At 35.8% G+C, this 15036-nt stretch overlaps 1 protein-coding gene across 1 annotated transcript in view; it reads left to right on the forward strand.

The window, feature by feature from the left end:
• Nucleotides 1-504: 504 nt before the first annotated feature.
• The window catches only part of LOC138694724 (uncharacterized), a 234725-nt gene continuing 220193 nt past the window's right edge, over nucleotides 505-15036 (forward strand). Inside the window, exon 1 of the mRNA XM_069818718.1 lies at nucleotides 505-971. Within this exon, the coding sequence (XP_069674819.1) occupies nucleotides 563-971 (409 nt within the window). The 5' untranslated portion in view covers nucleotides 505-562. The remainder of the gene's footprint in view (nucleotides 972-15036) is intronic.

A 15036-nucleotide genomic window follows, 5' to 3' on the forward strand; every position in this document is an offset into this window, starting at 1 on the left:
AACTGTAAAGAATCAAACTCCTAAAGTCGTATGATTTGTAACAATTTTTGTGATAAGTGCGTAAGAATGATGTAATTTTTAGTTAAAAATTGAAAAATAAAATCTGTACAAAGCAATTAACAACACATTTTTAGCTTCAGAACACTAGCCAATTAAAGAAATGACACTTCTGAGTAGTTCATTCTCTAGTTGTAATATTTTTTTACCCGTAAAACTAAAGGAAAAACGTATTTTACAACTTCAAATTAGCATAACTTTGAAAATATTGAGACTAAGACAAATGTTTATAAAACATTTTTGCTCAGAATGTCTTAGGAAATAAGCTCCGAAAGTGATGGTAAATCCTCGTGAATCACCCTGTGTATATATAAAGACATTTTTGGAATTCAGCTCTTGATATATAGTGCATGTCAAACTCCATGTATTGTATAATAAACGTTCTAGGTGCAAGGGCGAACGGATACTTGACCCTGGGGAAGAGTTTATTTTCGCAGGAGAGACCACCCGTTATTTTCATCACTGTATACAGGTCAATTTTTGGAAACACTGAATGACATGAAGCATGACGCACTGGCTGTTTGTCAGAAAGATCCTGGTAACCCGCTACAACGATGCCGACTACATCTCCCTGAACATGGAGAGGCCCGAGGAGGAGGAGGAAGAAGACTACGATGACGACAGAGAGCACCACCTCAACGAACTGGGAGACATTGACGACGTCGGAGTCGGGGACGAGGGCAGGACTTCCCTGCAAGAAGCGCAAAGGAAACGAAAGAGGAAGAAGAGAAGAAAGAAGAAGGTGGAGAGTGAGGGGAAAGTGAGACGCGGGGGTGGCGGAGGAGGGCTGGACCCGGAGGACCTGCCGAAGCGGGCCCGCTGGACCATCATCGCCACGGCGTGCCTGCTGCTGCTCATGAGCGTGCTGCTCGTCGGGGTCACTCTGCGCATGGCGCCCATCATCGACGAGATGGGTGAGTACGCCAGTTCTGTTCTTGCAATGCTTCTCCTCAACATACAGTCACAGTCTAGTCGAAGCTTGAGTTGTGAACAATAGACTGTGCAGGTACTATTTCGTATTGTCTGTAATGAGGCGATAGTAGCGATCCTAGTGGTTAGCAACTGTCTATGGATGCATATTTACTACGTATTAAGCTTCGTGACTGTATATACTAGACTGTGATACAGTATTATTGTTCTTCTTTTCATTCTCCAAACATATATTACAATTCCTTTCGCTTCATTCCTCTTGCATTTCATGTTTCCTTCCCTTCCTCTTTGATTTCCTCATCCTTATTATCCTTTATCTCTTATCTATTCATCTTCCTCTTCATTCTACTCCTCCTCCTCTTGTTCCCCTCTGAGGATTGCTTTTCCTCCCGTCTTCGTCCTTCAACTACAAATTTCTCCAATTACTTCTCTCTTCTTCTTCTTTCTTGTCAACCACTCTCTTTCCTCCCTTGTTCTATCCTTATACAATATCTATGATGAAGTTATGATAATGAGTGTTGATGCAAAATATCCCATTTCTTGTGTAGTATGCCAATGCCTGCTTTAGTAGCTTTAATACTGTGTAGAATATATGGGCAATTAAAATTACCTCTTACGTTTTAAAAATCCTGTAGGCCTATATTAGAATCTGCCCCTCAAACTCTAATACTCGATATGGGTTCCATTAAAAATATCATATTTACTAATCGCGAGGTCCTCTTGTGAATGTTGTAACGTATATGGAAAAACGAAATAATTGTCTACATTATAATCGCTGAATCAGTTCGAGATTAAAGGTAGAAGAGAAGGCGCAAATTTTAACACAAAGTTCTACATCCAAGAATAGGAAACATAGTGTAATGATAAATAAGATGATATCGCATAATATTTTTTTTTTCAGAAAAATATTATTTTAAGATTAAAGCTATGTAAAACGCATGTTCATAAATTTCCAAATCTCTCTCCTCAAAAGTTAGAACACAAACTACCAAAAGTTTCTTTTGCAAAAATTAAGACATATTTTCCTCCATTTAATGCCTGATTTGTAACGTCTTCATAAACAGAGATGGCACATATTTGGGCACAAAAAAGTAAAATATGTACTTACGTATATATGTTATACAGGGTGATTCAGTCAATGTGTTACAAATTCTTAGGGGTAATAGAGGAGGCAATTATGAACAACTTTAATGTAGGAAAGTATGTTCGGAAACGTTCTGTTTGATAGTTACAAACCTAGGTTTGTTAGTCAATGTAACCAGCTAGAATCGAACTCAAGGTCATGCTTTTGAAGTTTGGTTGCAGACGACCATTTCTGGAAAAGTTTGTGACTTATCATAAACATGGTATAAGCTAGTTGGCATCGTAAATGATATTTTGACTGATTAGGTTTTGCAACTTTCCTCGCAACTTGACGATATGCATTTCATTTATGGAAGAAGAAAAAGGGAATGGAAGGAAGGTTGCAAGGTTTAATCAGTCAAAATATAATTTATGATGCCAACTAGCTCATACCATGTTCATGAAAAATCATCAACGTTTGTAGGAACAGGTAGTCTGCAACCAAACTTCAAAAGGATGGCCTTGAGTTCGATTCTAGCTGGTTGCACTGACTAATATATTTAAGCTTGTAACTACCAAATGGAATGTTTTTAGACATAGGTTCCTATATGAAAGTTATTCATAATTGTCTCCTCTATCATCCCTAAGAGCTTGTAACACAGTCACTGAATCACCCTGTATACGTTATGTACGTATGCATGTATGTATGTATGTATGTATGTATGTATGCATGCATGCAAGAAAATGTATGTTAAAAAGCTCCAAAGTGGTAGCAGAGACAGCCCATAGGGTTTCTTCGTTGAAAGAATGGTTACAAAGAGCAAAAACGACTTTACAGTTTTACGAATATGATTCAATTAATATTAAAAATTATTTCATTCATTAGCACTGCGATAAACGTGTTATAGAAACTATATTAATTTAACGCATAAAAATTAACAGACTTGTAGTATTAGTTGCTGTAAGAATTCCGTTGAATAATCTACAGTAATAAAAAATGCAGATGGATTTGACTATATATACAGTATCCTTCTCTTCTATATGTCAGATTGAGTGAAACATACACCACATAGCGGTAACCTCAGGATTTTGAGTTCTGGTTATGACTCCTAACTTTATTCCATTTGATGAAGTTCTCACCAGATTAGTGTAAAAACAGTCTACTTTCAATAAACTGTGATCAAAATGTTACTTTCCTATATAATTCTTAATTTGGATGCAAGTTTTTTTTAACTACTTAGGCCTACTACATTACAATAAGCTTTTATATTTTCTCGTCCATTGCCACTACATACGCAGTATAAAACAATTAATCTGTTCCACAGTACAAACTAAAATTGAGTATTGTCTCTCTAAGCTATTGCAAATGTCTATAAATAGATAGTTACGCTCAGGATAATCAGTTACAAACACACACGAGTGACAAAACAATGCTTCAGCCATTCGATTAACGATAAACCATTTTTAGTACGTAAATAAATATCGGCTTCTCTATTTTACCCGCATTATCGCACAGTGTAAGTACACAGAAAGAGAAAATAAGCGAAATATAGAATAGGATCAAACAGCTGTGCAGAGCAAAAAATTTGGCGGAGCACGTCGGTTCGGTCTACCTCGGCCTGCCAGCGGATTATTCCCTTGCGAACTATCATCAATCACTTTTAAGCAACTCTCGCAATGAAAGGGGCCGTGGCTTTAAATGAGTGTAAAGAAAAACTCTCTATGTCAGTTCTTTAAAAGAGAAGACCTTATTTATCATCTTTATAGGTTCACAATTTTTTTCCAGTAAACTTCGAACAAAGTGAATTATAAAAAAGAAGATTTATATAAATCCATTATTTTCAAGTATGAACTTAATACGTATGTTTCAGTCATCGAATACTCGTTCTTTAAAACTGAAAACCGTATTTATCATCTTGTAAGTTCACAACGTTTCCAGTAAAATTTGAAAGAATTAAATACGTGAAAAATTTAAAAGTTTTATATAAGTCTACATTTTTTAATTACGTTATTATGAAATTAATATTATATGTTTCAGTTAACGGTCCTTCTCGTTGTTATCATCTTTAAGATTTATATCTGTTATCAAAACATACCATAAGCATATTGGGGATTTTCCCAAAACACGCTATGAGATATTTCATATATGTATGTATGTATATATATATATATATATATATATATATATATATAACAATTGTTATGCCGAAAAGATGCAAAAACGAGCAAATTTGTATTAAACTTTTTTCTTTTAAATATCTCAAAGACTAACGCCCTGAAATTAATGACATTACTTACACGTTCCAATCTGTATATACAGAGTGTTTCCGGACTGGTGTTACAAACTTTCAAGGATGATGGGGGAGGGCACATGTATCAATTTGAGATCAGGAACCTTGGTCCGGAAATGACTGAGTCGAAAGTTATAAGCAAAATAGTTGTGTGGAAATGGAATTGTGATTTCACACCACGTGCCCTCCAACCCTTAACCTTTGGAACAGTAGTGGAAAGATGGTATGGGCCGGATGTCTCCTACGTGGGTACTAGGGCCGATACAATCTGTGAGCTTGTCTACTGTTCCCATTGGCTCATCGTATTCGAAAATCAGGTCTGCATATTCCACTCTCGTGTACTCCTCTATTTCACTAGGACTGATCGACTGGATACTTCAACTTGTACACATACACTGCTGTCTATCAGGACAGACCATGTCCGTTACACATTACGCTATCTGCATTGCTTTAGTGTAGTTTCCTGTCCCCACCCCTCAGACAGCGCAATGAACGGAATACTGTAAGTAGACAACGTAAACAACGTCAGATGAATATAATATGTGTAATACGTACAGATAAATAGGGTAAAGTTGCCTATTTCTGTGATACCCTTAATCCCGTGATAGGTTTCAAAATTGAATGTCAGTCAAAGCTTTGCCGTTCGATCATAGCACTAGACATCTTTCTGGAAAGAGTGCATCTTTCAGCTACTTTTGAGACATCGGTGAACTTCCTAGCAAGATACCCAATTCCGCGATATTCAGTGAAAAAAAAACGTATCACAGAATTAGAAGTATCACGGAATTAGGCAACTTTACCCTACACATAAATAAGGTGTACAGAGGAATAAAATTATTTCATTTCCACACAACTATTTTTGCTTGTAACTTTCGACTCTGTCTTTTCCGGACCAGGATTCCTTATCTCAAATTGATACTTGTGCCCTTCCCAATCATCCCTGAAAGTTTGTAACACTAGCCCGGAAACACCCTGTATACTATGTCTTGTGTTGTAGTTCATGACACTGGCGCAGTAATTGTGTGTTTAGTGCAAAACGTGGCTAATTATATACTGTAATATTTTATTGAAAAAAGGGGGTAGCTCCATTATTTGTTTATATTTTGCCCCCCCTCTAAATTACTGATTACAATAAATGATTGAGTGATAAAATGAAACTCCTAGGTACCTAGGACATAGTATGAAAAAGGAAAGAAGTTCAGTTAAAATTGTAATTGTTTATAATGTTTTTTGTAGTTTTCCTAAACTTTGTAAAGTGGAGCTACCTCGTTTTTGCAGGAAGCCCTTCAAATTCTAATTTACAGTTTTTTTCTAACCAGATAAATTTCTTCGGTTGAATTCTTAAACACTCTGTGTAAATATATCGGACGAAATATAATAAGCTAATTAGTATGGTAGTAACCAAATGCAGAAATATCAAGGGCCACCATTACTTGTAGTTACACTGATGACAATAAGAATGTCACATCATACATAAACACACACACAAAACACATGAAAATTGTATTTTATGTTTTGATGCTCAACAAACAGCGGCATCTAGCGTAAAAACCTTGCAATCTACGTATAGGTATTCTACCTTTTTATACTAAAGCTAGCATGCATATTCAAGTCTCAAATATGTAGTAGGCAATGAATGAGTACAGGGTTTTATTCGGAGATCCGGAACAAAACAAACGAAGGAAGGAGATGTGACGTAATATGAAGATGCAGCGTGATATCGATCATGTAACCAGCGTTCAGGTGGGACATGTGCTGTTCCAGTTGACGGTAATCTGTGCTGCCGCCGTTACCGCCTGGTGCCTAGAATCAACACCAGCCGTGCCTAATTATGTCACAACTTGTTCAAATAACCGCTCCTTGGAATCGCCCGACTGCATTTTATCTCCTATCCATCTCGCAATAGAAAAACTGTCTTCCGTTATTTACAGAGTATAGAAAGCTTCCGGTTTTTTTTTTTTACAAACGTTTACTTCAAATATTAACAGAACTGAATTACAGAGTCTTTGTAATGATAAAATTGTATGGCTCATATTTCACGTTTCTAGCTAAAAGTATACAGAAATTCTCTTTCGATTCCGATAAGATAATTTTTAAAAAATCTATAGGCTGTACTGGACGTATGTCCGTAGTGTACAATATGCCTTGTCATACGGTTGCTTGCGAATGAAACAGCAGCTTAGATACAAATGTAATTATTATTACTTTTACATGTGGTTTTCAAGTAAATCTTAATAATTCATCTTATTGAGTTCGTTCAGGTGGACAGAAATTCAGTTCGGGATGAGTCATGTAAACATGGATCCTATCGATATGGCTCTGCACCTACTCAACCTGTCATTTGTCTCTCTCCACTGCCAAATCGTGTTTGTTGTCATTATTTAGCAAGTAATCGGCCCCTTTGCATCTCAGTTTTCCCTCGGCATCGCAGGACAAAATGTGGGGCCAATAATAAATGAATGAATGGAATGAATTAAGAGAGAAATGAATGAATAAATTAATTAATGAAAGTAAGAGAGGACTGAATTAATTAATGTATGGATGAATGGTAGATGATTAGATTAGATTAGATTAGATTAGATTAGATTAGATTACGTTCTTTGAGTTCAGGTAGGTACTAGAGTGCTGCAGAACAGCGTTTAGAACCGGTTTATATTTGACCGGTCGGAGAACAACCGGCGAGGTTGAACATCCGAACGAATATCCAATTTTCAAGCGGTTGCGCCTAATGTTTTGCAGGGTCGACAGAACACAAGGCGCACTTCACAATTCAAGAATCCTGATGAAATTTTCTCACTACATAAATTAAATAACAATATAGGAAATTTACTTTTCCTAATAAAAAAATGTCGGCTTGAAATAGGCCTATAATTGATTGGACACTTTGGTACATTTATCTGGTAATGCATAGACAAAATATAACATGTAAACAAATGTGAGAATAAAATTAATTACAATTACATAAAAAATAGAAGAGCAAATAAGTACTCACTTACTATTGTAACGTTCATACTTCAAACCAATTTGCATAGGTTACCTGTAAAACATTAATTGAGCCGTTCAGAGCAGAAGTGGTGTAAGTGAAAAATGGGTAATGAGGGTTAAAGTAAACATTCTGTAAAATACAGCGCAAAGTAGCAATTAATATTCAATTTATTTAAACTATTGTAGTCAGTGGATAGCACGAAGGACATATTAACCGCTACTTGGAGCTGTATTTTACACAATTTTTACTTCAAACCTCGTTACCCAGTTTTGACTTACATCATTTTTGCTCTGAGCGGCTCAATTGTTAATATAGCCTATGCCTTTTAATTATTCTAAGTGGATGTATTATTATTTCAATAATAAATCATTTTTAAGGAGATAAAAGTTATTAACAAAAATAAAAAACACTCTCAAGTTATAATGATTGTAGTTTCACGATCTCTTTCTTCTGACCCAACTGCAATACATGAACGAATTAATTAATTAACGAATAAAGAGAGAGGAAGAAATATCAATCGAAAGTTGCACGATTCCTGAAACTCTTGGATAGCTCAATGTCGTCTGTCTTTCATGACCAGATCCGTCCACCCAAGAAGACTCGGACATTCATTAAACCGAACTCACCCCGCGAGACCGAAGAGCTTTACATGCTGTCTATAGCGCCAGGTGTTCTGAAGCAATATATTTCTTTTCTTCGTAACCGGTTGTGCACGATTTTAGCTGGTACTGTACATGTATCGCTCTACTGCATGAATGAATTAATGCTGTCCCCCTCAATTACACGCCAAACTACAAGTATCTCAAATCTAACTCTTCAAATTCCTCTAGGCAAGCTTCAATGCAACAGATTGCACTTAAGACATTACAGTGTTAAAATGAAAGTTGTACGTATTGCGGTTGTTTCTACTTGTGTGAAATTGTGCATGAATTAATATAAGAATATTACATATAGTTTAATTTAATTCCCTGCGGTAGTAATGATGAGAAAACGATAGAGCGATTATTGGAAAATGTGAAACATTTCATATATTTAGGGGTTACTTTATCGTTGAATGGGAGATGGACTAAGCACATTGACATAACAAAACGCAAGTGCGGGGTAAAGAACGCGGAAGTATTGAAATTGATTACTAAAGTGCCAGATATTCCTGCAGTAACATTGGAGTTGGTATATGGAGCTGTGGTAAGGTCATCTATGTTGTATCTATGGGGCGAAAATTTGGGGTACGGAAAATGCAAGAAAATTAAACAAAATACAAACGCAATAATTTAAAGGGAAAAATTGTTCCGGGGCCGGATATCGATCCCGGAGTAGCTCAGTCAATAGAGCATTCGTGCGCTAAGCGAAGGGTCCCGGGATCGATAACCGTCCGCGGAATAATGTTTCCCTTGAAATTATTCAAGCTTGCTTCACAGGGAGCTTCTACCTGAAAGCCAGATTTGCAAAATACAAACGGATTTCCTAAAACGAATACTTGACTTTGGAAGAAGCACAGCTAATTGCAGGCAGTTAAAGGAGTTTGGACTTCAAAAGAGCAATTAACTGGCTAAGAATTATATTTGGGGACCAATCGCTTTTTCTGGCGATTTGTTATAGAGTTTAACAAAGAGAAATGTGGGGAAAAGAGTGGGTTTATATACTGCAGAGAGGGCTGCATCGTATGGGAATGGATTGGGTGTGGGGAAAAAGGAGAAAATAATAGAAGAAATGTATGGCGTAATGTGAAGACGGGTTTAATTGATATCGAGAGGCAAGAGATTTTGCTCCAATGTTTGGAAAAATCCTCACTACATTTACAATTAAACCTCATGCTTAATTTTGTAGGAGGGGTGACTGCATAAATTCTTGTAGCAAAGATAGTAGAGCTGGTTTTGTGTGGCTAAGATTGGGAGCATGGAAAGGTTTTTAAATTGTCACCCATTATGTGTGGAAAAAGGAGGCATGGGTACACATTTGAGCCCATTGTGAAAAAACAGAACATCTCGGGAGAAAATATCTATCACCCTCGATGCTAAGTCGGAATAGGGATTCTCTTGCATGTCTTGACCTCATGGGGAATAGAGAATACGAACAAGAAACTGTATTCTTCCTCTTCAAGGCGAGAAAGCTTAGAACATCAGCTGTTGAAGTTTATGATGCGAACTAACTGATAACTATTGAATTATACACTTTTATGTCTATTTGCATGTTAGGTTAGGATATATGTGATAATGTTTGTTGGTACAATTTTCATAATAATCTGTATGTTTTATTGAGAGTGGTTGGATTTAATCATAGGTGAGGAGGGCGAAACCTACAAAGTAGGACTTGTTTTGTAAAGCACGTACGGCCAAAATACCAGTGCACTGGATTTAAAGGTAAATTCTGGTAGTGTAGTGCACCTGTATGTATGATATTGTTGAATTTATAATAGGCTTAGGCCCTACATGTTTGGACCATGAATAATTGAGCCGTTCAGAGCAGAAGTGGTGTAAGTCAAAATTGGGTAATGAGGTTTAAAGTAACGATTCTGTAAAATACAGCGCAAAGTAGCAATTGAGAGGCTCACAGCCAGAGTGGACCAAGTCCACCAGTGATCAGTTTGTGGATTAATACAATCTCGGATGAAGAAAACTTAGATTTATTCATTGCCATAACAAACAAAGTCCATAACTCATTTGTTACTCCACAGAGGACAGCATTTCCTATGGAAGGTGAAGGTTGCTAAGCGTGAGCCAGGAACTTCAAGACTCAATATCTCAGAACTATTCCAGATAGACTTGGTCCACTCTGGTTGTGAGCCCAATTAATATGTCCTTCGTGCTATCCACTGACTACTAATAGTTTAAATAAATTGAATATTATTGCTACTTAGCGCTGTGTTTTACAGAATGTTTACTTTAACCCTCATTACCCATTTTTCACTTACATCACTTCTGCTCTCAACGGCTCAATTATTCAATATCTTATAACTAGCAAGTTTGTTCGCAACTGTGACAATTTTTATAATATGAGGTCGCAATCTGATGAAAGAGAAATGCTGGCAATTGTAGTGTTTATAAGACCTTGCCAATACTTCTCCTGAAACTCTGCACAGAGATCTCCATAGTAGGCAGACAAACATAAATAATTAGCTTTCCATATTAACAGTAAGGTTTTGAGACTTACTTGATATGATGCATTAAGAAACAACAATTCATATTTTGAGAAAGTACTGTTGTGTTTAGATAGCTTGGCCGATCATAACATTATGCGCAGTACACCAGGCGAGTCCATTTAATACTGGTAAAAAGAAAGGGATGCATGAGTTAGTTGCTATGCAGCTCCTATGGATTTCACTTTTCCTTGTACAAGTGGGTAGTATACTAACTATTGCAAAAACATTAGTATCGTAATGGAACCAATAAAGAACATTGTACTTTATTTTACTGTGAGTGGAAGACTGAAAAGAGAAGACTGCATTTTGTTAAGTACAAGTGTTAGAATAACAGTGAGTGGAAAAACTGTGGTCGCCGATGGAATTCAAGTACATGACCAATGTTTTTCAACATAGCTATAACTTACGTCAGCATGCATGCAGTTCTCCTCCTTCCCCCTCCTGTCCCACTGAATATGTTGAGAAACTGATTCACTCCACATCACCCTTACTCAAATATTGGCGCATAACACCGGCTAAGCTATCTAGACACAACAGTAGTTGAGTTGGTGTCTTTGTTAACACTAACCTGGTCACGTGACATGTGAGGAACGTCCTTATACGCAACGTGTTTCGCCAGCTGAGTGAACATCATCTACCCACGACCTGAGGCCACACAATTTATCGGTTATCTTTCATTTAAGCTTTAATTCCGTAACCTTAGTTCACGCATGTTCTCATTAAGAGTTCCATTGTCAGTTATAGATCTTCAAGAGCAGATTCCATTACGTACACTTATATTGTAGGCATAGAAGATCAATCATTTTACTACTTTTTTGTAGGTATGGCTATAAATACTTCGTCTATAGATAAATATGGGTTGCATGCAAACAATTCTTATAACCCATTGATCAATGTCGAGACGAGTAACATGCGTGGGCTTCACGGTCGAGTCAGCCTACATCACAGTTTTTGTTTTTTGTTTTTTATTCTTCTTTCTTCTGTAAAATATTTTAGATCAATATTTTATTGATAGACTTTTATTACATTTCATAAATATTTAAAAGCTTTTGCGTCTCTCAACAAAACACTCAGGAAGGATAAGCTGGTTCTTACTACAGTAATGAAGTTTAGAAAGATCTAACACAGAAAGGAGAAATTTAAACAGTGCTAATAGTTGTACTAATAATAACAGTAGTAGTAGTAGTAGTATATAGTAATAACTAGGCCTGAGAAGTATATTCCGTTATACTACCAGTGCGCTTCGTGCGCCTCTGACTTTGAGTACGTCTCAGAGTTGGGGTGAGTTAACGCAGTGTCTTTCGTTCGTTTGAACTCATGCTTATCATCAGGTAAGTTAGTCCTCAGCATTTGGGTAGCTGAAAGCCACTCCTTTGACTTCGAAACACAACTATCTGCTAAAGGAAAATTTAAAGACTTCATTTTCTTTGTTAAAGAAAAATTGCACTATTTTAAAGACATTTTATTTTCTATCTGCAGAAAATACACCTTTTATATCATTTACAATAGTAGGCCTATCACCCTCATTATTTCACTATGTTAATACGTTACAAAGAACACATCACAACCATAACAAAATTACAAAACACGTCCACATATGCAGAACACATCACAAATGCTAACCACACCTACAGAGACATCAACACAGACATGGAAATTCTACACATCTAACCAAAAAGTCAGAAACTAAACACACTAGAACAATACGAAATATACGCACACAAACACTTCCAAATGAAATTCTCAACACACAACTGAAATTCAGAATACACACTCTTTGATTCCACATTACACTACACAAACACACCCCCACAGGAAACAAAACGAAAGGCGCCAAGACCAGCAACAGTTCTGAAGAAGGCCAATAACAGGCCGAAACATGTTAACCAGGTATGGTAAAATTTAACACGAGAACGATATATAATACATATTCCGAAATTACTTGTCTTCTTTCGTTCTCTTCTTTCTACTATTCTTTACCTTTTTTTTTCATTCTTTGTTTTCTTTCTCCTTCGTTCTTTGTATTTATTTCTCATTACTTCGTTCCGACTGCTTTTGTTTCTTCAACTCTTTAATTTATCATTGTCCTTTTTCTTTAATTCCTCCCATCTTTCCTTATTAATACCAGCAAAAATTGTACGGAGTCTACTGTATATAAGTTATATATATAGTAGTAATTATTTTTGTAATATAAAGTTACATAAAATGAATACTTCTTTTATATTTCATTATCAATAACAGCTGCAGTACAACGTTTAAGCCCTTTCAATCAAATTTCAACAACATTTCATTTCTATTTACACAATTCTTCTATAATAGCTTATTACAATGTACAATATCTACTATCCCTCTCTTGTTTTGTTTTCAATGGGAAATTTAAAGTAGGTTACAAACCGCGTGAACAGGGAAAGTCATATTTAAAAAAAAATACGCATTGCATTGGATATAAATAAGCGCATCAATAAAATAATTTGTATATTCGTTATATAAATAGAATTATACGCAATCAACGTAATATCTATCAGCTCTCGCTGTTCCTTACTCGCATTTCTGCCTCCGAGAGCCATCGTTCACAGACACAACGCTTTTATGAATTTCGTCCTGAAAGGTATACAGCGTCGCTTACTGCTTCGCTACGACTACTTTACGTCAGGTTGTAAAATAAAAATATTTATGTTCAACATAAAGCGAATTTCGTTCGTTTCTTGTGCAATTGAATTACCAGCCGTCCTTGTGTATGTTAGTATCACCCCTCAAGCTGTTACGTAGGTGGCTTGTGTATATTATTCGATGTAAACGTCAATTTTGTTTGACATGGCATTCAAGTAGAACATTCTGCAATGTTATAAAGAGTTACACCTATACTTATTGTTTCCTATAGTGTCGAGAACAGCTATATCACTGACGTTTCTCCTTTTTTCTTAGCTAATTGATAGATTCGTTTTCAATTTGTGCATCTGATTTAATATCTATGTATAATATACACTGCTATGCCCATTTAGTAGAATGCGTTTGAGTCTAAAGAAACAGTACATGATCTGTTATCGTGACGAGAATCCAAGCCTCGCATGCCGGTAAGGCATCATGTCACAAACACGTTCACGTAAAAGTATTTCTCACGAAGTAAATATTATTCAACGCGTTGAAAGGGGTACAAATATTAAGGATATTGCTGGAGAGTTTAAAGTAATATTTTTATTAATTTATTTATTTATTATTTTATTATTTATTTATTTAAATATTTATTTATTATTTATTATTTATTTAATTATCTACTTATACATTTATCCATTTATCTATTTATCCATTTATTTAATTATCTATTTATACATCTATCCATTTATCCATGTATCTATTGTTTGTTTATGATTTATTCATTTATTATTGTATTTTATATATATATATATATATATATAATTTTTCTAGAAAATGAAATTAACTTGTGTTATCGTTGTGCCTGATTCACTTTTTATAATTAATTAACAACTCTTAAATATCCATTCCCGTATTTAGGCTACTGTCCATAATATTCCAATTGGACTCTCACTTTGAGAGGAACATAGGTTAAGGGTGTTTGAGAATAAGGTGCTTAGGAAAATATTTGGGGCTAAGAGAGATGAAGTTACAGGAGAATGGAGAAAGTTACACAACACAGAACTACACGCATTGTATTCTTCACCTGACATAATTGGGAACATTAAATCCAGACGTTTGAGATGGGCAGGGCATATAGCACATATGGGCGAATCCAGAAATGGATATAGTGTGTTAGTTGGGAGGCCGGAGGGAAAAAGACCTTTGGGGAGGCCGAGACGTAGATGGAAGGATAATATTAAAATGGATTTGAGGGAGGTGGGATATGTTGATAGAGACTGGATTGATCTTGCTCAGGATAGGGACCTATGGCGGGCTTATGTGAGGGCGGCAATGAACCTGATATGATATGATATGATATGATATATGATATGATATGATATGATATGATATGATATGATATGATATGATATGATATGATATGATATGATATGATATGATATGATATGATATGCAGGTTCCTTAAAAGCCAGTAAGTAATTAAGTCCATAATATTCCTTGACTTTCATGCTCTGCCTAACACGATGCTTGCCGACTGCAGGGGACTTTCTCCGCGTATTATTAAATAGATAAATATTGACTTTATCCTATGTGGGCGGAGCAATGCAACACTTTTGAATTTCATTTGAGCAATTACAACTACTTAAATAATTCAATCGTGCAGATAAAATTATTTATTTCGCTCGTTCTGATACCTATGTAATTAGAGTTGTAGACCTATTCTTTCTCTAGAATACAGTAAACGCCTCTGTTTTATACCTTCTCCTGTGTATCTTTTATATGGATTATTTATATTTGTGCACAAAGTGAAACCCAGCATACAAGACATGTCTTTAATACATGTCAAAACCATTGAAGAGCTATTTGTTTTAAAAACCAGTCGAAAATTTCTCCAGCTGTATGAAATCGAAGAATGTTCGTATTGTACCACCGTCCAGTTGTAAAAGTACTAGTGCCATAAAGTTTCGTCCACGAAT

This window comes from Periplaneta americana, chromosome 2 (genome assembly GCF_040183065.1).
Source record: "Periplaneta americana isolate PAMFEO1 chromosome 2, P.americana_PAMFEO1_priV1, whole genome shotgun sequence".
NCBI lineage: Eukaryota > Metazoa > Arthropoda > Insecta > Blattodea > Blattidae > Periplaneta > Periplaneta americana.